The sequence below is a fragment of the Thunnus albacares genome, chromosome 6 (genome assembly GCF_914725855.1).
Source record: "Thunnus albacares chromosome 6, fThuAlb1.1, whole genome shotgun sequence".
In the NCBI taxonomy this organism is placed as follows: Eukaryota; Metazoa; Chordata; class Actinopteri; order Scombriformes; family Scombridae; genus Thunnus; species Thunnus albacares.
The window spans coordinates 5,013,916-5,039,782 of NC_058111.1; the positions used below are offsets into that span (position 1 = coordinate 5,013,916).

General features: G+C 40.9%; 1 protein-coding gene and 1 long non-coding RNA gene across 3 annotated transcripts; one reads left to right on the forward strand and one right to left on the reverse strand.

Moving 5' to 3' along the window:
- Positions 1-6,979: 6,979 nt before the first annotated feature.
- LOC122983415 lies at positions 6,980-17,034 on the reverse strand. Of its 2 annotated transcripts, XR_006403678.1 has the most exons (5): positions 15,671-17,034; positions 9,475-9,546; positions 8,694-8,759; positions 7,992-8,097; positions 6,980-7,429 (listed from the first exon to the last, which is right to left on the reverse strand). It is a non-coding gene; the product is annotated as an uncharacterized LOC122983415 (long non-coding RNA). The 2 variants fall into 2 exon arrangements; XR_006403679.1 differs by lacking the exons at positions 6,980-7,429; positions 7,992-8,097 and having other exon boundaries at positions 8,111-8,759.
- A 517-nt stretch (positions 17,035-17,551) lies between these two features.
- LOC122984644 (mRNA decay activator protein ZFP36L1) lies at positions 17,552-22,781 on the forward strand. Its single transcript, XM_044355215.1, has 2 exons — positions 17,552-17,662; positions 18,591-22,781. Exons 1-2 carry the CDS (start codon positions 17,609-17,611, stop codon positions 19,815-19,817), a joined length of 1,281 nt encoding a protein of 426 aa, XP_044211150.1. The 5' UTR covers positions 17,552-17,608; the 3' UTR covers positions 19,818-22,781.
- Positions 22,782-25,867: the final 3,086 nt, after the last annotated feature.

The window sequence follows — 25,867 nt, forward strand, 5'->3', positions numbered from 1 at the left end:
GTTCAAGCTCATATCTGCCAAAGAGGAGAAGTAAACACAAACAGATATGTTACACTTCATATAAGCATGCAGATTACTGGATTACTTTAATAGTAATAATAATGATTGTACGCCTTGTTATGTCCATCTTTATATACAGTCTGTGATTATGATTACTCCTCTCCTCTCATTGGTCAGAAGTGTCTGGTGCAGGAACGAGAATGTAAACACAAGAAGATCCTGAAGACGCTCCTCTGGATAAATATCAATAATGCAACTTTGCTCAAACTTGCAGAGTATAACTTGTGATCGAGTCGGTTCACGTTCCTTCCACAAATGAACCAGACTTCCTCAAAGGGTCATGGTGTGGTTGTTGTTGTGCTCAGATCTGCCCAGAGGAATCTTAAAAAGGAGGAAAACGACCCTGAGTCTCCTTTCTGTTCTCTACTGTCCACTACCAAGACATTTTCCAGGAACAATACAAACTCTTTAACACCAGCTGGACTTGTTGTGGATTAATGGAGGCCCGGCGTGGAAAACAAAGCAGGAACAATAGCGGTGCGAAGGCTACGGTTCACTGGAATGTTGCATTAACTCTGTTGGTTTGTATTGTACAGAAAAGAGGGCATGAATTCCAAAGAGAGATTAATGTTTGTTATGGTAATGACTCCGTTAGATATGGCTGGATGGCTGCATCTATAAATACACTTATTTCTCAGGCGAGTGGCTGATGATGATGTAGATGGTCTGAAGTTGAAAAGCAGAATGTTTTAGTTCTTCAATCTTCATCACAGCAAGCAATAAAATAATGAAAGAAATGAACGGTTTGTTGGACGTCACTTTGTTGTGACGTTACATAGAACAGAATTGGCCACCTGTCGAATTCACACTCCACACTCCAAACAAATAACCAAAGAAGAAGAACCAAAGAAATGCACAGTCCCTCTCATAGGTCTTTGGCTTAATAAAGTGACACAATAACAGCCCTAGATTGAAAATTACAACAGCTTTTAAAGCTCAAAATCTCCGCCATCGCTGCCAGTTGGTGTAATGATTGACAAGAGGTTAGAATACACCCTCGGGACAGCGCTACTTCTTCATCCTCTCATGTTAGACTGACAGCAGACTGGACACTAAGGTGACAGGATGGGACAGGGCTAGCTGGTTAGCATGCTAACTTCAGTCGGCATCTCTGCAACAAAATACATAGACGTCTTTGACATCAAACATCATCAACATCAATGTCAAAACTGTTATTTCTTCACATTCTGTTGATAATTTTAGTTAATTTTCGATTGTTTTAAACTAAAATTCTTACGAGGAAACGGGTCTTGGTCGTTGTAACAGTTCCTACTCTCCATACACTCTACACTTTTCTGTGTACATACACATTCTGGAGACCATTTTGGAAAAACCTCCATTTTCAGGGGAGAAAAACGCTGTTTTAGTCTAAACAGAGGGCCAAAACGGAGAGAAGATGCATTTATGAATTTAGGGCTGTTGATTTTATCCCTCATGTCTTACAGTGTAATCTCGTGCTGCAGGAATATCTTCAGGGTCAGTATGGAGAGAAGACATTGTTACAATGACCGAGTTAACATTGACACTAAATCCATCAATTAAAAAACTTATGCACAAAAAGCTCTCACATTGGTTCTCATCTTTTATACTCCACACAAACATTCATGATGGGAAATTTCAGTTTAAAGAACAGGAATAATTTCACCAGCTGATACTTGGAACTGCAGGATGTTGGGAGCCCAGTTTGATACATGACTCAAAATGCTGCAAGATCACATCAAAAAGTACCAGACCATTTACGATCCAGTCGTTCCTGACCAGCAGCCGGCAGCGTGATAGAAACACATACACAAAATTCCTCCATCTCTCAGGTTAAGTTTATTCATAAACACATGGATCAACTGTTTTGACCCTTTCAACAGATGAGAAAAAACATTTCATGAGATTTACCCTTCTATTTTTATTCAGCCTTCAGATCTAAAGCCACATCAGACACCATCACGACAGCTGAATGGGTGGGGGACAATGAGACTATGTTCAAAAATATAAGAGAGATGAGGGCTGTTAACCCCTCTGACCTCATATTTCATAGCCAACATTCCTCAAATACCAGTGCAAGTCCCCATTAAAGCTCAACGCTCATAACAACCAGCCTCTTAGTCCTTCTTCAACCTACAGAAAACCCCTTAGGTGAAGTTGGCCACAGAGGCTCTTCAAACATGGTGTCACAGTAGCCAGCAGGCAAAGACAAAAGACTAATTATCTGTACAAAACAAGATTTAAAAATAGAACCAGTTTCAATTGAAAATGTTGAAAGCTTTAAATATCTTAGTACAGTTCTTTACTTCTAGGTGAGTTTCGAGAAAGGCTCCCAACGATTTTATCTCCTTAAAAGACTCGTCAGCCTCTGCGTTTTAATTTTAGAAAAAAAAGGGTTGCCAGCAGAATAGTTGGAAAACCCCAAAAGTCCTTGAGTCATCTCTTTACAGAAAGGACAAGGAAGAAAGCGAGGAGTCTCTTAGCAGGTAGCTCCCATCCTCTATTCAGCCGGTTTGAGCCTTTGAGCTCCAGGAGGCAATATAAAGTACCTCTGGCAGCTGAAAAATGTATTTAAGAAGTCCTTCATCCTTTAGTATTCTTAACTCTGCACACTGACTGATGAAATCTAACCCACAGACAAGACATGAAGTGTTTTTAATGTGTGATGTGACCTTGTCTCTGTGTTTGTTATACTGACAGCTTCATTACGTCTTTCTTGTGCGTCTTCATGTTTTGGTGAGCCAAAGACAATTTTCCATTATAGTGAAAAGTATTGTAAGATAATTTATGTTTTGTCATGAGCATTTCAACTCAACTGATTACGTTTGTTATGTATTTTGTGTAATATGTCATGTTAGGAACTTTACCAGGAACCTCTGTTTTGAATTTTACTGCATTTTAACCGCAGAGCTTAAGTCCAATGTTCTGTCCCCATTGGTTAGATGTATATATAAATTGGGTTTATTAAGTTTAGCAGGTATTTCCCATTTTATCAAATCAAATCAAATGTCCCTTTCTTATGCTGGAGGGGAAAGTCCAACAGTGGGGACTTCCAGACACAAATCTGTCTATAAACAGCGGCACATTCACAAAATGTTTTGTCTGTAATTCGAACCAGCACAACAGAACAAACTGTACTACATGTGTGTAACATACCATAGTAGGTGCATGTGTATGAGCGTCTTTTCTTACTGTTTGTTGACACACAACTTGATTCCTTTTACAGTGTTGAGAGGGTTAAAGGTCATGACTGCTGCGTAGCTTCTCAGATATCTCAGTTGGCAAAATGTTCTCAGACTCTCTGACTTCATCCTCTGTTTTATGATATTCAGGTAACATTTCCAAATAGGAAGTATGTTTCTGACAAATGCATAAATATGTGTCATTACACATGATTTTATATTTGATAAATGCACACATCAGTCACATTAAAGTAGTAAAGTAGTACGTATTTCCATCCTGAAGACACTGAAACCTTTGGGCTTTCTTAGTTTCAGTGAAAGAAACATAAAATGTTGGTTGTAGTGTTTACAGGTGTACTGATGTTTATGTTGTTGCTGACCTTATATGACCATTTAACTTTATGAACACAAAAAATTAAACACTGGATGCTCTCCTCCTGTCTGTCTGTTCTTCTCTATATGATGTAATTCAAAAACAAAAGAGCTTTGGCGGCTAACAGCTGAGGGGAAGAGGTGCACACACACACACACACACACAAACACACACGACAGCTCCTGTTAAAATAACAGCAGCAGCTGCTGAGGAGACTGGTCTCATTTAGCACCAAACAACACCTCTTAGACTCGCACCCAGACCCAATGTGTGTGTGTGTGTGTGTGTGTGTGTGTGTGTGTGTCCATGTGGTAATTCACACTGTATCAGAAGACTGAGGCTGTCTGGAGTTAACAAAGTCCAGTCTGTCTCACACACACACACACACACACACACACACACACACACACACCTTAAACCGTCCACCAGTTGTGGCAGTTGACAGTTTGGCATTGGAGGTGTGTGTGTGTGTGTGTGTGTGTGTGTGTGTGTGTGTGTGTGTGTGTGTGTGTGTGTGTGTGTGTGTCGGGGAGGCTGGCATTTGTCCTTAAAGACATTTGTAGTGAACATTTGAGTGTCTGCTTGGCATCCGCAGCATTTCCTTTACACTGGTGTACATTTGTACTTAGATCTGCATATGTACTTAAAGCTGCAGCAGCTCTTATCTTAGAGACCTTTACCAGCCTCTTGACATGCTGCCATTTGTACATCCAGTGCTTAACTCATCGGGATTTTCACACTGATGTTGCTGTGCGGGATGAGCCTTTCTATGCATGTGTCAGTTTTGATCTGACTCCATGACCAAGGTTAAGTTTCAGTCTTACACTGTTGGTATTTTATACTGAGCCTCAGCCAAATTCGTCAGTGAAAAAAGGCCAAGCCAAACTTAAAATGAGTCAACATCAGAAGAATGAAAGACTGTCCAGGCAGGACTCATCCATGCTTTCATCTTCAGCAAGTTAGATTACTGTAATGGTCTGTTCTCTGGTTTCCCCCCAAATAACTCTCAGGTGACTTTAGCTCATTCAGAACAGTCCCAACAACAGTTTGTATATAAAAACAGACGTAGTGAGGTGTGACGTCATCTGTTGGTTTGCATTGGAGCCGGTTTGAAGCCCAGAGTTGCAGCTTATAGTCGGCGCCATCTCTTCCGTTTGGAGCCGGGACCTTCCAAAATAAGCAATGCGGGCTGTTGCCTTTCACGATCTGGAAACATGCCCCACTACACAAGCTAATGCTAGCTTACTGGGAACACCGAGCACTACGCACTTGGGCTAACATTAGCTACTTACTAAGTACTACTAACTAAGCTAACAGGGCAGGTATCATAATCAAGTTACATTAGACTTAGTGAAATATTACGACAATAGTCTGACTCATTATGAGTCCCAGAGCCGGGGAGAGCCGCAGGTGAGCCAACTGTTAGTCAACGCCCAAACAGATCAAGCTACTAGAAGTCTTCAAATCTTATTAACACAGCAGGAATTTCCAAAATGACCACCAGCACACTTATTAGAGAGTCTGAATGTAGAGATTGAGACCATAATGACTCATTGAAAACAATTATTGACTTAGTATTTCTTGAGAGAAGTTGACATTTTTTGAGTGGGAGTCAGTTGGAGCAGCCATCCGTGGCACTTTAAGAACTTAGTTGCTGCTATTGTGCAAGAGATTTACATATCCAAGAGAGAAATATGAAGACAGATAGATAATAACCTTTTTTAATGATACAAAAAATAATTACACTGACCTTTTAATGTGAACGTTTTGTTAAAATGTTCACAAAAATACAGAAAGATCTAAATCTGTTTCACTTTATCCCAAACAACTGAAACAATGAACCACATGTTGAACATGCTGAGCATCAAAAATACTGGCAGTCAGTTTCCATGTGGAAAATAATCTTTTTATTATTGTCACAGGATAAATAGGATTCAGCAGATTCTCTTGTCTGCCTGTTTTTAATGCGATTTCCAAGAGATGTGAAAAAATAATGTATGGATTATGTTCCCAGGGATTTGATGAAAGGAAGTCTTTATTACCCAGATGCCCCGAGGGCCCTCTGGTCACTATACTGTTGCATCATAGTGAGCAGCTGGCACCAAATGGCCCGTGTGTGTGTGTGTGTGTGTGTGTGTAAGTGTGTGACACGTTGCCAGATTCCAGGAAACAGGAAACTAACTGGCGGGAAAATTACAGCAGCAGGGGGTCCAGTCTTTTGTCAAAACATAATCCAGTGGACGCTCGTTTTGCCCCCTCCCCACCCCCCCCACCCCCCTCCCTTCTTCCTCACAAACACTCCAACACACACACACACACACACACACACACACACTCACTCTTTCTGTCTTTGGTCAACATATTTTTCCAGGAAGCCGAGCCGGCTGCTGCTTCCCTCCTCAAAGAGAACACTGAGGAGGGGAAGTCAGGGATTCGTTGTTGGGGGAGAAAAAGAGAGAGTGGGATGAACGGTGCTGTGAGGCGTTATCTTTGTGTGTGTGTGTGTGTGTGTGTGTGTGTGTGTGTGTGTGTGTGTGTGTGTGTGTGTGTGTGTGTGTGCAGAGTGGGGGTCGAGTCCAGTTGGTCAATTGAAAGGATTTAAGGAGCCATACGGCCTGATAGAGGATGAAAGAGAAGGACAAGGCTGTGTCTGATGACCATGACTGTTTGGAGAAAGAGAACATGGTCGATGAGAACATTCATGTGATTTGCGTCAGTTGCTGTGGATGTCAGCAGTGACCCAAGTTAACTATCCATAAATAAAATGTCCATAGAAACTTTTCAGATCACCCCTGCAGCGTAACCCACTTCTTCATTGTTGATCTGCATCTTTCAAAACACAGAATGTGCAAATATGTGGCTAAATACATCCATTTGTTCAATCAATTACTGATTAGACATGACTAATAAGTAAGAGTAATTAAATTACTTTACTTATTACTCAGCAGTAAAAGTAACGCATTACTCAGCCGTCAGCTCTGTCAAAGTGTCTTTTAAACAACTCAGAATCCTCCACACCTGCACACTGCATCTTTAGTATTTAACACACATAGAAAGGATTTACTGACCATCCAACAGCTAGCATTAGCATAGCCTCAGTGACTGCACACAGCACTGCAGAAGTCCAGACCTCTGCACAATTCACACACCCTCCAGTTCTGAACTAGACCAGCGTTAGGTGACTCCTGAATGTAGGCGTAACATTAGCAAGCCTGCTGAGAACCATAGACTGTATAAAAAATAACAGTTAGCAGCTAGCATTAGGGTCAGCTCCACCCTCTCGTCCAAATATGGTCACTTCTCATCACTTCTGGCTCCAAAAATCCAACCCATTGGTTTGTGGACTCCTGTTTTGTAGCCTCCAGTTGCAGTAGCACTTTTGACCATCACCATCTTGGATTTTTGGAGCCAGAAGTGATCATATATGGACAAGAGGGTGGAGCTGACCCTTATGCTAGCTGCTAACTGCTAGCTTAGTTAGCACAGTGCAAAACGTGCACATATATTGGATTTTCGTGGGAAAACCAGCCCGAGTCGTTCACATAGAAATCAGTCCACAGGCTGTTACAGGCAACCAAGAAAGTCGGGGAAGGTCTAATTTTTTAAGTTACATTACAACCCGTTCACTCATTGGCAAGAAAAAAACAATTAATCTTTATACCACTCACCTATAAGTCCCAAACTAGATTAGTGCAAACTTGTGTTTGTTTTCACTGTCAGGATTGAGGGTGGGTGGAGTCTGGAGAGAGGGAATCTTTTGGCAAAGTGTTCATTCAGTAACATCTGTCTGATTCTCCACAGTCACTGTCATCATATTCCTTTTGTTTTTATCACACTGCAGAACGCCTCAACGAGAAAAAAAAAGCAGAGAGAGAGAATTTATAATATTAGGGGAGGATTAGAGATATCACTTTATCTTTTCTCAACAGAGAGATCCACAAAGTAAGTTAAGTTTATTAAGTATAGCACCTTTCACAAAGCAAGGTCACAAAGTGCTTCACAGGAGATAGTTAAAAATAAGACCATAAAACAAACAAACAAACAATAAAACATAAGCAACAAAAGCCAAAAACCTATGCAGAATTACAAACACTAGACAGCACTAGGCTAGACGAAGACCAGTCTGAATACAGAGAAATTCAGCAGAGAAAGTGTGAATATACAGTATTAATCATTTGTGTGTGGGAGAATAGAGAGGAGAGAATGAGACATAATTCTTTTTAAATATAATATATATATATAATTATTATTGAGGAAATGAGAAAACATTATTGGAGAGAAAGTAAGAGAAAGTAGAAGAGAGGAAGCTGGCTTGATGGATGGAACGAGGCCAAAGACAAAGTGACATATCCTCTTTTCGGCAGCTTGTCTTGATACAGTTGCTTGTGTGAGCTCACCGGAGTCAGGTCCACGCACGGTGATTTATCCACTTCTGTATAACAGTCACCAACAGCCCGGGGTCACCATTCATCTCTCAGCTTCAACGGCATGTTCATTTCTCAACTGTAGTCACCATTAATCTCTATAACTTTTCACTTTAATCACCCGTTTAAAACAGTTTGGCTCCTATCAGGGCTGCAAGTATTTCCTGGCACCTTTAGAAAAGGACTCATAAATCACCTTCTTAAAAGCAGATAGAGTTGCTGTGGTCCTGTGTGCTTTATTGGTGCTAACACAGTGCTGTTAGTGTTGAAGGCTTTATTCTCTGGCTACACAATGAGCAAAACATTCACTGTCTCCGAGCACAGAATGAGCTTCATATATCATCATATCAACAAAACAAAAAACTCAACAGTTACTTTGTGATGATATCTGTTTAAAAAAAAAAAGGACTTATTGGAATCAGTCCCTTCTTCCTCTTTTAGTTCATTGGAAGTGGATGTTGCAAAAAATGTCATCACACCATGACCATGATAAAATACTCTTAGGACACCGATAACACTGATTAACAGTTTAACCACTGCTTGTTAATCCAGCTTTAATCTCACTGGTGAAAAAGTTAAACTGACAATAAACAAACTTTCAAAAATATTTGGCAATTTAAACACAGATTCTTTTTATTCTTCTTGTTTTATGTGTTAATGTGGTATAATGGATACACAAATAACCGACAAGGTGATGAGGAGGAGACGTGGTGGACACATCTGATGGTCGCGGTCCTCGTTCTGTGAGAAAGAGAGAAAGAAAATAAAGTTTGAATGGAAGGAAGAGAGGAACAAACGAACCAAATCAATGGAAGGCAGGAAAGTGGGAGCAAAAGTACCACTACAACAAACAAGCACAGCAGGTTACAACAATAGACTGTGGCTTTACAAACAGGGCACTTGACGACCATTCAGATCCACCCCGAAATGGAAATGACCTAAAAGAGCAATCGTCCATGACAATGGGCAGTCAGGGAGGAGATGAGGATGAATATTAAAAGCATGAATTGTTTTTATTTAGGTAGTAAACAACTCTTTGGGCTCATTTGGAACATTAACATTACATGGAAGAGGATGTGCTCACAACAATTAAAGATTACATTTGGAAAACACAGCAACAGCAACATGTGCCTTTCTATAGAGTGTCTGTTATGCATCTATATTAAGGAACTTTACTGAAAACTGCTCACAAACAAAACTATCTGTATGGTGAGATACCACTAAAGGTAAGTGGCCTTCCAACTGCTGTAAAATTGTCTTATGTTGTATCTTGTCACCAACCAACAAACCTAAGAATTGAGTTGAGAGTTTGGAAAGTGTGCAAAGCTGCTCCATTGCTTGTTTAAACCACTTTGTTTTATTGTGTCTTGTTGTGTTATTACATGCGTCCATGGTTCCAGGAGTAAAAGCCACTGTCTTTAGTTAAATTTCTCTTAGATGATGTGTGGTGACTCACAGTTGGAGTACTCCCAAGAGCCAGATGGACTTGAAATCCTCTGTTATTTGTTGAGACGTCAAAGGTTTACGCCTGTGTAAGGAAAAGAAGTTAACTACAACTCCCAAGGTGCATTTCATACATTCAGATCCTCCTCACACTACTTTCTATATTTTTCTTATTGTCAATAAATCTCATGTTTGTTTTCCAACCAACAATGAGCAGATCTAGTAACAAGCCTGATATACCTTATTTCTCTGTTGTTATCCAAAATTGATTAAAAACACATCAATGAGTCATGCCGCTGCACTGGGTGACACGTTTTTTCAAGAGTTTTGGGCACGGCAGAATGGAAAATTGGCCGTCATATCCTGTAAAGAATTTGGAGAAAAGTACAGCATAGTTTAGACCTTCACAACCAGCACAGCAAAGGCTTTCTACCATTGCATATCCTACTAATTTTACTCCATCTTTGCTAGATTCAGGTTTCACTATTTGCAGAATATTCATTAAGGTATGAGAGAAAATGTAATGAAATATTTCTTTTGGTACTTAGAATTATGAGATTTTCTATCTTAAAATTCAAACTGGGACATACTACATACAACCATCACCTATTAAAATAATATATCACGCTGTTGCCGGTATGACACAAGATAGTACTATGCAAATTATCTGCAATGGATGAATCTGAAAAATTACTGTATGATGCAACACTACACCAACCCGATTGGAGAGTAGTTCTGTGTAAAGGCCAATTCATGCCTTCTACATCCGTGGACAGCTGTGAACTTGCACGTGGACCGCAGACATGCATGCGGTTCTATACATACTACAGTCGAGGGTCCACGGACACGTTCCACATCAACAAGCTTGTAAAATCCAGTCTGTAAATATTACAAACCGCTGCGCTCTGCAGTGTTTTTCTTATCAGCCTTTAGATGCAATAATCTGTTACTCCAACCGCACTTGCTGGATCATATTTCATTGTCTCACCGGCACTTTAAACAACATGCATACACCGACACAGCCCCTTGTATTATTATACATTGGACTGTTTTCAATCTGAATGCAGCTGAGGAGTTCCTCTATGTTGCTGAACGAAAAAAAAGTCAAAAAAATAGTGACAGTTTAATGAGAACAGGAATACAGTACATACATACAGTAGACGAGACGGACATTCCTGTTTGCTTTTCTAGCACATGTGCAGTTGGGTTGCCATACGTACAGTCTGTGCAGACACAAATTTTGGGTTGCACATGGATGTCTGCAAGGACCTCGCAGACATGGGCGGATGACGAAATTTACGTCACCCGGACCAACGTGGACCCTTGTGGCCACGCAGACGCTGAAAGCATGAATTGGCCTCAGGTCAGACACCACTGAGCATGTGCAGGAACGCAGTTCTGTTAACAGCTCCGCTAACTTGTGTGCTACGCTATCACAACCTCTGGACTTTGTACCGAAGTTCTGTCAGAAATTTACAATGTAGTACTACTACAGAACTACTCTCCAGAGACTGAAAACATGATCGCTGTCTTTGGAGCTGTTTCTAAACAAACTAACATGACCAAACTCTACATGATGACGGAACATGTCACCCAGTGCAGAGGTGTGACTAACTGAGGTGTTTTTAATAGTTTTCGGACAACAACGGAGGAATAAGATATATCAGGCTGTGGATACACACACAATACCTGTTAGTCGATCAGTTGATTGTTGGTTTGGCACCAAACATGAGATTTGTTGACAATAAGAAATATACAGAAAATGACCAGCTACATCCTTTAACTGTGAGGGATACTGAGGGCATCCTGACAGAAAAACACTGAAACACTGAAACTAACTTTACTAAACACACGTCCCTGCAGCACAACCGTGTGAGTCTCAGGGTGAGCTCTTGTCTTTGGTTAAGCCACAGCGGACAGTTAGATCAGATCCTGGGTGCTGGTATTGTCCGTAATGCTTCACTGTGGAGTGTAGGAGAACATATGGAGAAGCTTTTGGACAATGGAGCTCTTGTCATGCTGGTCTCAACAAAGAGGCCAAGACAGGCTCAGACAGGGGGCCGACGACCATGCTGGGGTGTGTGTTTCTGTGTGTGTGTGTGTGTGTGTGTGTTGTTGTGTGTGTGTGTGTGTGAGAGAGAGAGAGAGAGAGAGAGAGAGATATTGGGGTGAACAGACATGTGTTTCTCTATGTCTCTGTAGCTGTTTTGGGCTTGTGTGTGAATGTGACAAGACTATTATTAATTACTACTACTTTTGTTTCAACCTTGTCACATAAACAAGCAAAGATTAGCTTTATAGTTAAAACTATTTTGTCATAGTTGTTTATTTTTAAGTTTTGCATGATTTCAAGTCAACAGTTAATCATTATGACAAATATTCCTGCTATATCTCCACTCTTATGATCATGATATATTCTCCATAAACAGATTTCTATGCAAACCAAACATTTTGAGTGTTCAGATCATCGGTGAGCTGTCTGTTTAAGGTTTAAACACAACGTGTCATGTTCCCGTCAAAGTGTCGGCCGTGTTGGTTGACAGGCACCACATCATATTGTCTCTGTCGTCAACATGCTGCAAACCATAAAACTTAACAACGGGTACAACACAGTGACAAAACACTGCGTTACTGTGTTGTACCAGCCTCTGTAAACCCGCCCCTCCCTCGTCTCCACCCAAACCACTGCTAACTGACACAGCGGGTGACCTTTCACTGACAAAATTAAAGTAAACCACCATCGTGATGTTTTTTTTTTTTTTGCAGACATAAAATTGTGATCAGATATACCTTCCTGACCCTTTAGGATGGATCAGGCCTTGTCTTCATATCACTCTTCATAGTGATTCATTCAAATAGTATTCAAGTAACTGTATTTCATTCTTTTTCCAAAATTTTTGAGAAATGTTGAAATGTCAGTAAAATATCAAGCCAGGAAGTCCAGTTTGAGTAACAGATCAATGAGTTATCAGACGCCAAAACACCACACAACTGTTCACAACACAGATTTTAGAACTCTGGAAGTTTCCAAGGCTGCAATTATTTTATCTTTTGAAACGACGATCGCGAGATAAACAGCAGAAATACTCACTTCATGTTACAAAGTAACTTACCATCCCACCCCAACCCCTTGGAAAGACTTTTTTCGAAGCTACGACGCTCTTTTACACTCATCCTGTTGGGAAAAATTCCCTGAGATGCTATTAATATCAGTCACACAAAGACGTCAGGAGACACTTTGGGCTCATTTTTACTCATCATGATTCGTTTCATCCTCGGCAGAAAAACATGTTACAAAAGTCTTCAGAAACTCCTGCAGGTTAAACTGAGCTAACCAAACACCTTGACGCAATGCAATGATGTAACATGGTAAAAGTTGAGGCCAGTACAATGGTTTTTTTTTTTGCCAGAACCTTCTATGTTTGCACCGCAGCTGTGCCGCTTAACTGAACACAGCCTAACATTACCAGTAAACATTTTGTCTTTTGTTTCCAGGCTCCCTGAACTGGTTTCAATGGTGAATCACACTTTGTGGGTTATTTGTTAAAAACCCACAACGGCTATGAATTCACTTTCCATACTGAGCTTTGCACATATACATAAATCCGCCATGCCACACACACACACACACACACACACACACATCACAGCCACAGACAGTTATGCTGGTTATGTAAGAAGAGATTCAGTTGCTGTGTCACTCAGAAGACCAGACCACAGCAACAGAGAAAAAGTTGGGGGGTGGGGGCTTAATCGATCAGGAAGAAATACAAGGTGCTATGTAGCTCATAAATTACTCAATGTGTAAATGTGTAAAAGAAAGAAAGAAGGAACAATGTAGAAGTGGTGTAAAGATTCAGAAACAGGGAAAGCAAAAAGGGAGAGAGAGACATAACGACAGTCAGACTCTTACCAAACCAACTGACCACAGGGAGGAAACCACACTGGATTACAGTTATTTAACCCTGAACACACACACACACACACACACACACACACACACAGTAACAGTAACAGTAACATATCAGTGAGGCGTGATAAGAAATGTCTGTTGTGTTTTACAGTTTGCTACTCTGACAGTATACTCACATATTTTTATGTTTCTGTTATCAGACAACGGAAAAAGCTCAAAATAATGGTGATTTGATAGAAAGCCTGATTGTGCTGGTTGGAAGGTCTAAACTATGCTGTACTGTTCTCTAAATACCACGGGGTCACTGGCGACCCGCTTAAACCAGTTGTAAGCGGTTGCATCACACAGTAATGAGTAAAAGCAATTGGCACAATTTGGCCAATTGGAGATGATTGGAGAGGTTCGGGGACACCAGTGACACCAAAAAACTAAAAACTCCCATAAGGTTAGAGGCCTAGAGGTCTGGAATATTATACAGGTTGACAAGATGTAGAAGGTATGTGGTGATTTGCATGGTTCTGGCATAAAGCATGTCCTAATTATTGTTATTCAAATATGACTTATTGTAGACGAGGACCAAAAACACTTTTTTTGAGCCTTATTTGAACTGGTGTAGTTTTGTTTATGTCTTAGCCACATGCTAAACAAACACATTTCCAGAAACTAGAAGATGTCACTTGAAGTCTAATACATGCATCTTGGCCTTACAGTTCTCCTGTTATAAGCTTTTCCATGTGGGCGTGCCAAATAGGTGAAAATTATATAAAAAGGGTGGATGTTAAAGGGTTAAAGCATATGGCTGTTGATGTTCTATTCTGCATCGGCCATAACTTTTCATGATGAAGGAACATGGTGTGACTCATCGACATGTTTTTAATAGTTTTTGGACAACAGCAGGAGCTCTACAGCACAGAGGAATAAGATATATCACACACAATACTTGTTAGTTGATCAGTTCATTGTTATATATCACCAGCCTTATCTTTTTAATACATATTTGACCCAAAGATGCACATTCTTCGTCGTTCACTTCGCTTAAGAAAGGTCTGGTTGAAAGTGGATGTTGTTCACATGTTGTCTTTTCGATGGAAAGCCATCTAGAGGTCATTGTATCATTTTATTTTATGGTACTGATAAATGGTATACCTTAAACACCACAGTGCTTACACTTCCTCTGTGTAGCTCCTTGGGGCTTGTTTCAGAGAGCAAACTTAACAAACTCTGAGTCAAACCCTGAACTGAGTTGATGGGAAATTCCCAGTTTCTCGTTTTAGAACAGCTGATCAGTATATGTTTGCAATGAAAAATGAGACATAACAGTGATCCAGTCTGATCCAGTTAGGTGTTTGGTGATGTGTACTTGAAAATGTGTCGTGGTGACACACGTAGATTTTTAAAATTTTTGTTATATTTGTATCTCGGCCCGACAGCATTCAGTGATCCTGCTCATTCAGAAATATTAACATATAATCTCCAATATTATAGGAATTATGTTCCATCAGTGCGACCAATCACATCATGAGTGTGTGTCTAAAGCTTCATACTGATATTTCATATTTAAACTGAGATTACACATTATGTGCAATAAAGACTTCAGTGCAGAAGCTGCTCTAACAAACTGACAGTCACAGCGTTATAACAGAAGGACATGCGGAGGTTTTATTCTAAGCTGAGGCTGAATTCAAGCTGTATAATATTTGAATGTGAGAGCAAGAAACGCTGTTCAAAGAAATGACTGACGCACATAAAAGCGATAACTTTAGAAAGTCCTTGAGTAACTTATCTAATATCCAACTAGGATTTAGATTCTGACAGATAGTTAAACTCCGCTAATGAATGGTTTCGATACGTGCTTTGATACAGACTGAATGAATGAGGAAATGAAACAGCGTGTCCCGTACTGTAAGAGGGAAGAGACGGAGAGGAACTCAAGCAGGAAATCTGCCAGCAAGCAGTTTAGCTTTACAGTGTCAGTTCCCATGGTAACTGACCCAAAGTTGAAGTTAGAGTTTCCCCTCATCTCAGGGTGAACGAACTCAGAGTTTTCACTAAACTCGCTTTCTGAAACAGGCCCCCGGACTCTTTGATGGGCTCAACACCACAACATTAACACCGTCTGAAAGCTCTCCATAAAGGCATACAACGCACGACGCAAACAACAAACCGACAGTGTTGTTTGAAATGCATCATTGCAAAATGTCGCAATACAAAACAAGTGAGTTTCAGTTTTAGTTTCAGACAGTTGGGCTCAGTTAAGAAAACCAAAAGAGAAGAGACGAGCTCTGAAACGACTCACCGCTGAAGGAACGGCTCGGTCACCTCTGACCCCACATGTCAGGGCTCGTTCTTATCTCTCATCGATGCGACAATGTGCATTGGATATAAATTATAAAATGAGATAACAGTCACATTTTAATTTGTTCTTAATCTTGAAAGATAAACAATTCAACACAGTCGACAGCTACAAACTTGCTTACATTATACTTAGGAAGTCAGACTGGATCGTCACCCGATGATGTCATTTCTGCCTCCGAGGCGTCTCTGACTCTGCTCACCATTTTCCAACAGAGGTGGGTGGAGTGCACCCTGCATAGATAGTCAGTCTAACACATTCACACTTCATTTACACCTGTTAGCAATTTGGAGTTTTCAATCAACGTGACTTTGGACTGACACAGGCTGACTCACCGTGCCGCCATTGTTTGTACTTTATTGTCCAGAAACGAGACTTTTTCTTTATAATCTATAGATCCATCCATCCATAATTCAGGATGAAAACTTACTAGAGCTGCAACAACGGACAGAAGATTAATCTACAACTATTCTGATAATCGTTTAATCAGTTTTCAATCAAAAGTGTGAAAACATTTGATGGTTTCATCCTCGTGAAATGAGAGAATTTGGTGCCTATTCTTGTTGTAACATTGTAGTTTGGGCTGTAGAATATTGTGATGGGCACGTTATCAGCAGATAATAATGTGCAGCCCCTAAAACTAACACTACATTTTCATGATATCCCAGAATAGGTGTCATTAAATGTGTATCGGACATTGTGTTGGAGTAAAAAACAACTGTCAACAATACGGCTGAACAGACTCCCAAGAGTCTCTGTTTATCTGTTTATGAGCAGTGAATTGTTGTGACCCTCAGTTAAAACAACCTGTTGCAGTCAGGAATCCACATGACAAAACATTGTTTTAATGAATATTCAATGGTGAACGGAGTAAGACTTGTGTATAACAACTGTATTGTCAGTTTCCAGAAGCATGATTCATCTTATAATGTCAAATCATGTCTTAAAAAGTACTTCCCTCATTTTCAGCTTGACCGCTTCAATCACACATGAAAGTACTGCGCCTGAAAACAATTGGAGGAACAAAACTTACGTGTACCATTAAAAGTTGTGAAACATTTTATACAAATATTTGAAACAACTTTACTGCACTAATGACAGTAAATGTGTTTGGTATTTGCAACACTTGTCATTATCTCCTTAGCTGTATCGATCCTAAACAAAGTGAAGGGGACGGCCTGTTAAAAAAAAAAAAAAGAAGAAGAAGAAGAATGCATCTTTAAGGATTTGGTAATGAATGGGTAGAAAAGTAGATTCATTCAGCTCCCTCCTCTTCTTTCTGTGCCCACCCTGCCCCCCAGCACACTGTGACAATGCAGGACCTCCTCCCCCAACCCTCCCCACCCCCCCTTCACCCCTCCAGCACACACACACACACACATTAACACACATTAACACACACTCCCTGCCCTGCCCCCTGAAGAACACTGGCAGGGAGGGAGGGAAGGAGGGAGGGAGGGAGGGGGAGGGGGGTGGTTGCGTGGGAGGGTGGGTGGGTTGCCCCGACTATTTAAGAAGATTCCAGCAGATGGTCGAGGAACTTTCCTCCTGTCGTCACATCGCGCTTTCTCCCAACTCCCCGTCTCCTTCACAACGGACTGCTCCATTTCTCTCCCCTATCCCCCCCAAAAGAAATTATTTTGGAAGAAGCAGTTTCTCTCCTCTCGACCATCCAAAAACAACCTTCAGAGAGTCAAACTGAAATCTCTGAGGTTTAAACGCTTTTCTCTGTTGTCTCGGCTCCCTAAAGACCAGACTTTGTCCATCTCTTCTTCTTCTTCTTCTTCTTCTTCTTCTTTGGACCCAGAAACTTTTTGTCCTCCCCGCTTTGGGATCAGACATCCGGCTCCTTCACTCAGCGAGTGGACGGTGGAGTGAAACATGCCCTCCGACTTTCTAACACCTTTCCTGGAACTGGATGAGGAGTTCTGCAAGGTGAGAACATCCACAGACGATTTAAAACATTTATATACATGCAACATCTAATCATCCTGTGGAACCAGCTTAAGCTCCTGCCTAGACTGCAATACTAATAAATGCAATACAATTAAGACAATACTGGAGTAAAGTATTAAAGATATTTCTACATATGGTAAAAGATAATCAAGTCACTAAAAGATGCCTAATTTTCCTGTGTTTCAAATTCATTTAGGAATATGTTAATATGTTTTCATTAATGATGCATTAATGATACTTCTTGCTTTTGCAAGTGTAGTGTTTAAGATCTGGAGTGTGAGAGCAAATTTGATCTTTTTTGCAGCTTTCGGTTTGAGCTCAAAGGTTTATTTCTTATAAAACATACTGAAGGTTTTCTATACTTCGCAAAACAAGAGAAATTTTTGAGTTGAAGTTTGCATCAGCTTCTCGCATGTTTGCTTTTTTTTGCTTCACAATATGTTTGAAATATAATTTTGCTCGAATAGTAACGTTTATGGAAAAACTTTTTTGAGTTTTATTGTTTCTTTCAAAGCCTTGAAAGCATTTTGTACAAATAAAAGTGTAAAGGCTGAAGCTATAATACAATAAAACACCAAACTGAATCGAGTTTTTTGTATATTTTGATGTGCGTATTTATGCTACTTCGCAATCTAGTTAAACTGGGATTAAACACAACTTTTGCTGTTTAAAATTTAGGTTTTAATCCATGAACGTCCCATACTCCGGTTCTAGTCCAACTTCTTTAGTTTAGACATACTTTAGGTTAATAAATGAATCGTAGTAAATTTCTCCAGTCTAATTTATCAGCCCTGTTGTTTTAGCTGCAACTTTAAAATCTCCCTCGGCTTGCCAGTCTCGCTCCAGCGCTCCAGGAATGCAGAGAGCTCACATCTATTCTTCTCCCCTCTCTCCTTTTGTGTGACAGAATTTCCACGGCCTGGAGGTGACAGATGGTTTGTCCACCAGCTCGCAGCAGCAGCAGCAGCGGCAGCAGCACAGTCAAAGAGTCCTGGGCTTCCAGCGTCGCCATTCTCTCTGCCCCGTGACCCTCCCCAACTCCAAGTTCAACAACAGCAGCAGCAGCAGCAGCAGCAGCTCTGAGGTGAGCGAGTCGGCCTGCTGGGGGATCAACATGGCCTCCAACCAGCAATGGAAGAGGGAAAGTCAGCTTCCTCGCTCCTCGCTCAGTCATATCCCCTTCAGAGTCGACCGCTCGGTCAGCATGATCGAGGGCAACGTCAGAGAGGACAAAATGGCGAACGTTTGTCCGCCACTGCCGCTCCCTCCTCCGGGCTTCTGCATCAGCAACACTTCCCTCTCCTCCACCGCCTCCCCCACTGCCTCAAGACCCCTGGCCCCTTCGCCTCACATCTCCACCCGCTACAAGACTGAACTCTGCCGCACCTTTGAAGAAAGTGGGGCCTGCAAGTACGGCGCCAAGTGCCAGTTTGCCCACGGCTTAGACGAGCTGAGAGGCCTCAGCAGGCACCCAAAGTACAAGACGGAGCCTTGCCGCACTTTCCACACAATAGGCTTCTGCCCATACGGCGCCCGCTGCCACTTCATCCACAACGCTGACGAGCTCCAAACCGGCAACGCCAGCTCTCCACAGCAGAAGCAGAAGCTGAGGCCTCCTCTGCTTCGCCACAGCCTCAGCTTCGCAGGCTTCTCCTCCTCCCCGCAGACTTTCCAACCGGTCGAGGAGTCGCAGCCTAACCCTCTCATCTTCACTCGGGCCTCCTCTGTGTCTCCTCCTCCATCCTCCACAGGGAGCCCAGAGCTCCTCTCTCCTCTCTTCCCTGAGCCGGGGGCACTGAAGCACTGCCCTTACTCCTTCTCTGGCATCTCAGAACTGGCCAATGACAGCGGAGATTCAGCTCTGCACTTCTACGCTGTCGCAGATTCCGTCGGCTCCAGGTGTCCCACATCCACTTTCACCTCCAAAAACCCAAACCTCACCTACCACCTCCCTCAGCAGCTGCCAGTCTCCCTGAACGGCCTCCCGAGCCTTCAGCGCTGCTCCTCGGCAGACTCCCTCTCCGAGGAAGGCTACACCTCCTCTTGCTCCCTCAGCTCTTCCTCCAGCGGCACAGAGTCACCGAGCTTCGAGGGCCGACGCCTGCCCATCTTCAGCCGCCTGTCTGTCGAGTAGAGAAGGGTTTTACTGCGAGGCTGAATTTAATCAGGGATAGATGGTCTAATTGTTGTAACTTTATGTGACCAGGATCTTGATGTTTTTGTGTCTAGTCCAAAAAAAACCAAAGGAGCAGCTTTGACACATAAAAGTTCAGATACAAGTCACAGAGGCTTCAAACATTAGGTTTTCAGTTCCTCCATTAATCCAGCCAGGTAAACGTACCTAACTTTGTGCATATTGCATCTCTCATCAACGCAGTTGTAGCGCTGCTCAGTGTTCGTCCAGTTTTAGCTGACTTCTCTTTTTTGTTTTGTTTTTTTTGGGTTTGTTTTTTTTTTTCTTTGTAAGGTTGTTCTTACTGCTGTATACTGTTGTATACCCGTTTTTAGGGAATACTTAGGGGGGTACTTCACTGTTCCTGCTCAGTGGGAAGTTCTGTGTTAGAATTTCCTGTACTCTGCTTTAAGAAGGAGTTAAAGATTAGTGATGTTTGCCCTATGTATGACTGATGTGCATTCCACGTTTTCATATAGCGATGTTGTTTTGTTTTCTTACAAATCTTATTCCTTATTTTCCTGCTTACAAACAGCTTCAGTGATACCATCTTGCAGCACTTCTTCAGTCATATTTAGGGCTCTCGAACGGTATGAAACCAACCTCTTGTCAGTGAGTAAGAGGGTTTAATAACTGTATGCTGTCACTGATTGATTGATTTATTGATTGGTTGTATGGCTGTGGCCAGTTGATTGTATTTATCAGCCATTTTTAACTGCCTGGCAAGGATTCAGCTAAACTGCCTTAGCGACAAAAAAAATAGCACAAGTGTAGGCAACCCACTGATTCTCTAGTTACCAAAGTTGATGTTAGAGTTCCCTTTACCTCCTAGTACTGTTAACACCTAGTTTAGCCATGACAGGTAATACACAGTGTTATGATTATTCTTATTATAGCCTAACACTTTTTTTTTTTTTTTAGACTTATTTATTTCTTTTTGTATCATTTGTTTCTTTCAGAGTTTGCTTTGTGATTGTGTTTATGGATTTTTTTCTTTATGATGCCGGAGAAATTATGCTTTACTTATGCATCCATGTTGTCCGTCTGCTTGGTTTACGCTATCCAGTAGCTTTAAGGAGGCTTGTGGAGAGGAGAGGAAAGGGGGAGGGGGAGGGAGGGGAAGAAATTTTGGCATTCTACATGTATGTTGCCTTATTGGCTTTTAGGCCTGGCAGAAATCAAGACTCGTTGAGTTTTCACACCAACAGCTACAGTTGTCAATCGGGTTTCTGAACTTTTGGTCGTCGTCATCCATCAGTAACTGCTGTCGGTGTGAGCACACAGCGAGTCTTCTCTCCTCTCCAACAAGCCTCACACCTCTGACTGTAATAACCTGTTTTTCCGATTGTTTACTGCTGTTATTCATAGCAAAACAGTAGTGAAAGAGGGCTTCGCCACACGTTAATAGCGTCAGTGTGGGTCATCAGTGGTAAATAAAAGGGTGGGTAGATTGTGTGAGCAACAGTCTGGAAGTCAAAGGATCACCAAAAGAAATGAAAAAATCTATTTTACTGTCATGAAAGAGCATAAATGTGAGTGTCTATCAGGACTGCCGTACTGCTGCGTGATGCTCTTAGTGTTTGGGGAATTCCTATGTGTTTTAAAACCTTGTGTTCTTCTCTTGTGGTGAAAACACACAGGTGAAAAGGTGACCTTTGTTTATAGTTGGTTTTTATCTATCAGAGTTGCCTCGATGACAATGCGTTTGTAGGTCGACCTCTGTTGCACGCTAGCTTGCTAGCTAACTTCTTTTTTTAGCGGTGGGGGGAAATCAAGAGAGTTCAAGTGAAATCAGGCGAGATCGTTATTGTTTGTTTGTTTGTTTTTCGTCATTGAAACCGACTCCTCCCGCCCCGTCGAGTCCGGAGACGCTTCGTGCTGTAGCTTACTGTTAGCTTGACTTGACAGCGAGCCGTGTTTTTTTTTTTTTTTTTTGGTAACTTTTGTTAACTTAAAGTCTTATTTATTTTGTTTTTCAAAGCAAAAACTTATATTGTGTTGTTTGATATGTTTGATGTTGTTGTTTTTTGTTGTTTTACATAATTTAAGTGCATTTATTGTTTACATTCCATGGGTTATGTTCAGGGTGCGATTTGTGAAAAAATCAGAGAGGGGGAGGGGGGTTTATTCAGTTTATTCATGAAAATAAATCAGAACCACAGTGGGCTTATAATATAGACTATGAAGCATATTGCAGCTGTTAGAGTAACATTATAAATTAATTATGAACTTTAATAAAAGAATCGCGAGACTTAAACTTGACCACTTCATTTGGAATATTTAAAAAAAAATGTCATTCCTGAAGTAGCGCCATATTTTCACTCTCAGCGATGTGATGTCATGTTCATGTCTTGGCCTTTTGCTCATGCTGACACACATAGGAGATGTGATCATACAACAAATATACAACAAAACAAAAGCTCAAAATGCTAATTTAATATGCCAGAACTAAATTCCCCAACGCTCCTTTTAGTACTGAGGAATGTCATTCATGCAAGTCACTAATTCAGTTCTATGTGCAGCGTGCAGCAAACTTCATATAGGCTACAGTATACGCCTACTCATCAGTGTCTCCTGCATCATCACGTAGCCTTGACACGCTGTCATCTCTGTTGTCATATCACTGAAAGTCCATTTCTGATTTTATTGTTGTTTATACTAATGACTGTTCTCACGTTGCAGTGCTTAGATTTTTTTTTTTTTTAAATAGCCTATTTTTATTTTAGATATTTTATACGGTCTTATGAAGGGGATAAAAAAAATAACTAGTAGAGGAAGAGATATATATAGACCAGAGGGGGGGAAATCCTCACCACCACCACCACCACCCGACAAATCGCACCCTGTGTTGATATCCGAGCTCTTTATCTTAATATATTTGTCCATCTTGATTTCAAAATAAAAATCTTTGAAAAAAAAAAAAAAGAGCTGTTGCGTGTTTCTTGAATCGAGAATGAATTATCTTCAGTGACTCATGTGTGGAAAAAAAACAGAAGATAAATTTACAAAAGCAAGAAATCCATGAGATGGATGTTCAGCTTCTTCAGACCTCACATCCTCATGTCAAACATACACTTCCCTTCCCTGTTTTCATCACCTGTAAGATCATGTCATGTCAGAGCTTTGACCTTTAATAGCTCAGTTAAATAAGCAATGCATGTAAAGACAGAGATGAAATGGATGATATTGATTCAGCTGTATTGTGGATAAACATCTTATTGCAAAGAATATCAACATTATAGTCTGTCTTTACTGCTGAATCAAACCCTCACACTTTTCAGTACTGATTGATATCACTGGAAACTTTGTACTGAAGTAATAACCAAAATAAACATCTAAAACTAGATCTTTAGTATTTTAAGTGTATAAGTTAGGTTGCCAAAAAACTAAGAATTTGTGGTGGAACGTTCCCACGAGCATCTCCTTTTTAAAACGCTGCCACTGCTTCTAGGACCTTTACGATCATCTGTGTCTCATTGACACACAAAAGGAACAAAGATTAACTCTTTCTCTTACTTGCGTTCAGGGAATCTCCCAGCCCTCCCCTGTGTGTGTGTGTGTGTGTGTGTGTGTGTGTGTGTGTGTGTGTGTGTGTGTGTGTGTGTGTGTGTGTGTGTGTGTTTATGTGTGTGTGTGTTGTGTGGGAAGAGGAGTGAGTTTTGTTGTAACTCGTCTGAACAGACCAATTTAGAGTGAGTGACACTGAGGAGAATGTTTGGGCAACAGATGCTCGAACAAAGACTTCCCAGCACACAATGGGACACAGAGATACTTGTGACTGATTTCCATCTATTCACACAAAGTGGAGCAGAAGTTGAGGTCCTCCCCTATGTGTGTGTGTGTGTGTGTGTGTGTGTGTGTGTGTGTGTGTGTGTGTGTGTGTGTGTTCAGTTCAAGCAGCCTGGCTGTATGTATGGTATGTATGTAAGATGTTTCACTCACTACATTTCAGGTTGTATTTTATCTTACACTACATCCGTCTAAGAGCAGTTGTTAGTAATTATAAATGTCTCTTCAGAGGACAGGAAAGGTTTTTCATGTCTGTGCTAAAACAACAGTCAGGAGCTCAAACAGACGGTGAAACATGTTTTTCTTGCTGTAATCATTCCTCCTGTTCATCCTGACCATTAGAAGATCCCTTCATAATACACTTACAACTTCACTTCACTTCATAATAATTCCTTCTTCTGTGCGAAAATCCATTTGATCCTTTATGTGAATAATTTTAAGTCTTCAGCCGTCCGAATTAAATCAAATCAAGCAGATATCTTTCAATGTTACAGTCTTTTTAGTCCCTCTTTTTGTTGCAGTCCTTCCACTGCGGCTTAACAGGAAAACACTGACAGAAAGAGGGAATATGTTACTAAAAAGGCTGTAACCGTGGAAGATATCCACTTTATTTGACTAACTCAGACAACTGAAGCTTCATATTATCTTCACATAAACGTTTAAATACATTTTGCACAGGAGAACTGTGGATTTTGTCCCTCATCACTTCCATAGAAAGCACATTTGGAGGTAATCTTCTAATGTTCAGTATGAACAGGAGGAATGATCACAGCAACAAAAAACAATGTCAGTGTTCATTTGGGCTCCTGACTGTTGTTTTAGGGCAGATTTGAAAAAATTGTGAACCTGTTTTTTAAAGCTATGACAGTCTGCAGTGCTCATTATGGCCACAATATGAAAGTGTTAAACACAACAAACAACCTAGTGATGCATTAGCTATTCTTACAGGCTTACCAAAATGTAAAAGGTCAAGAGGTCATTGAAATAGAAAGGTTTCAGCGGGAATGTGAATGTGACCATCTGATTGGTAGACGTCGATACATTCAGATATTTTCAGCTCGTCTTAATTTGCTCAAATCTCAGACAAAACAAAGCTGTGTCTCACTGAGACTGTCTGAATAAATAAAGTTATCAGTAATCAAATGACAAAAACAACAATAATAGTGGTTTTCCCATTTAGAAGAGGTGTACATCTCTTTCAGTAACTCTGCAAATGAAGTCAGTGCCAATCAATGTTATCATCATCCCCGAGGTACACAGATACAGATATGACCAAATATGTGGTTTGATCATGTGACATGTAGGAGTGTTTTCTATCAGCAGGTCATCATATATCTATGCTTTCCAAAACTGTTTTGTGAATTTGTGACATTGCTGTGGTTAAGGTCTGAATATGTTTAGGGAAATATCATGTTTTTAGTCAAATTGACCCCTTCGCGGGTTGGAAACAGAAAACGAAACAGCGGCCTTCACACAAGAAATGTTGCACTATGGCATTCAGAGGTTTTTCTTTCTGAGACGTTCTGCCGTAATGAGGAGGACGGGATTTTTTACTTTCTCGTTTTCGTGTGTTTTCTGAGACAGTCAACCACCATCTGAATGTTTTCATCCATCCCTACTTGCTCTTCACTGTGTGTGTGTGTGTGTGTGTGTGTGTGTGTGTGTGTGCGTGTGTGTTCAGTTCAAGCAGCCTGGCTGTATGTATGTATGTATGTAGGATGATTTTTTAAAACTAGACACAACAAACAACCTCAATGTTATCATCATCCCCGAGGTACACAGATACAGATATGACCAAATATGTGGTTTGATCATGTGACAACATGTGTTTTCTATCAGCAGGTCATCATATATCTATGCTTTCCAAAACTGTTTTGTGAATTTGTGACCTCCACACAGAAAGTCCCTCTGTGAAATGTTGCACTATTGCATTCAGAGGTTTTTCTTTCTGAGCTGAGACGTTCTGCCGTATTGAGGAGGACGGGTTTTTTTTATTTTCTCATTGTTGTGTGTCAAGGGAGGATGATGGTTTTCTTGACTGGATTTGGTTTACAAGATTAGGTCAGATTTTAGATGTCCACTGGTGGGAGACCATCATCCACATACAGCCTCACATACTGTATATCGATGGCCGAAGAGCAAAACCTCCTATCTGAAAAATACACTTTTTTGAGAAAACTAAAAAAAACTTGTTTTCTTGCAGAATGCTATTTGTTAAGGAT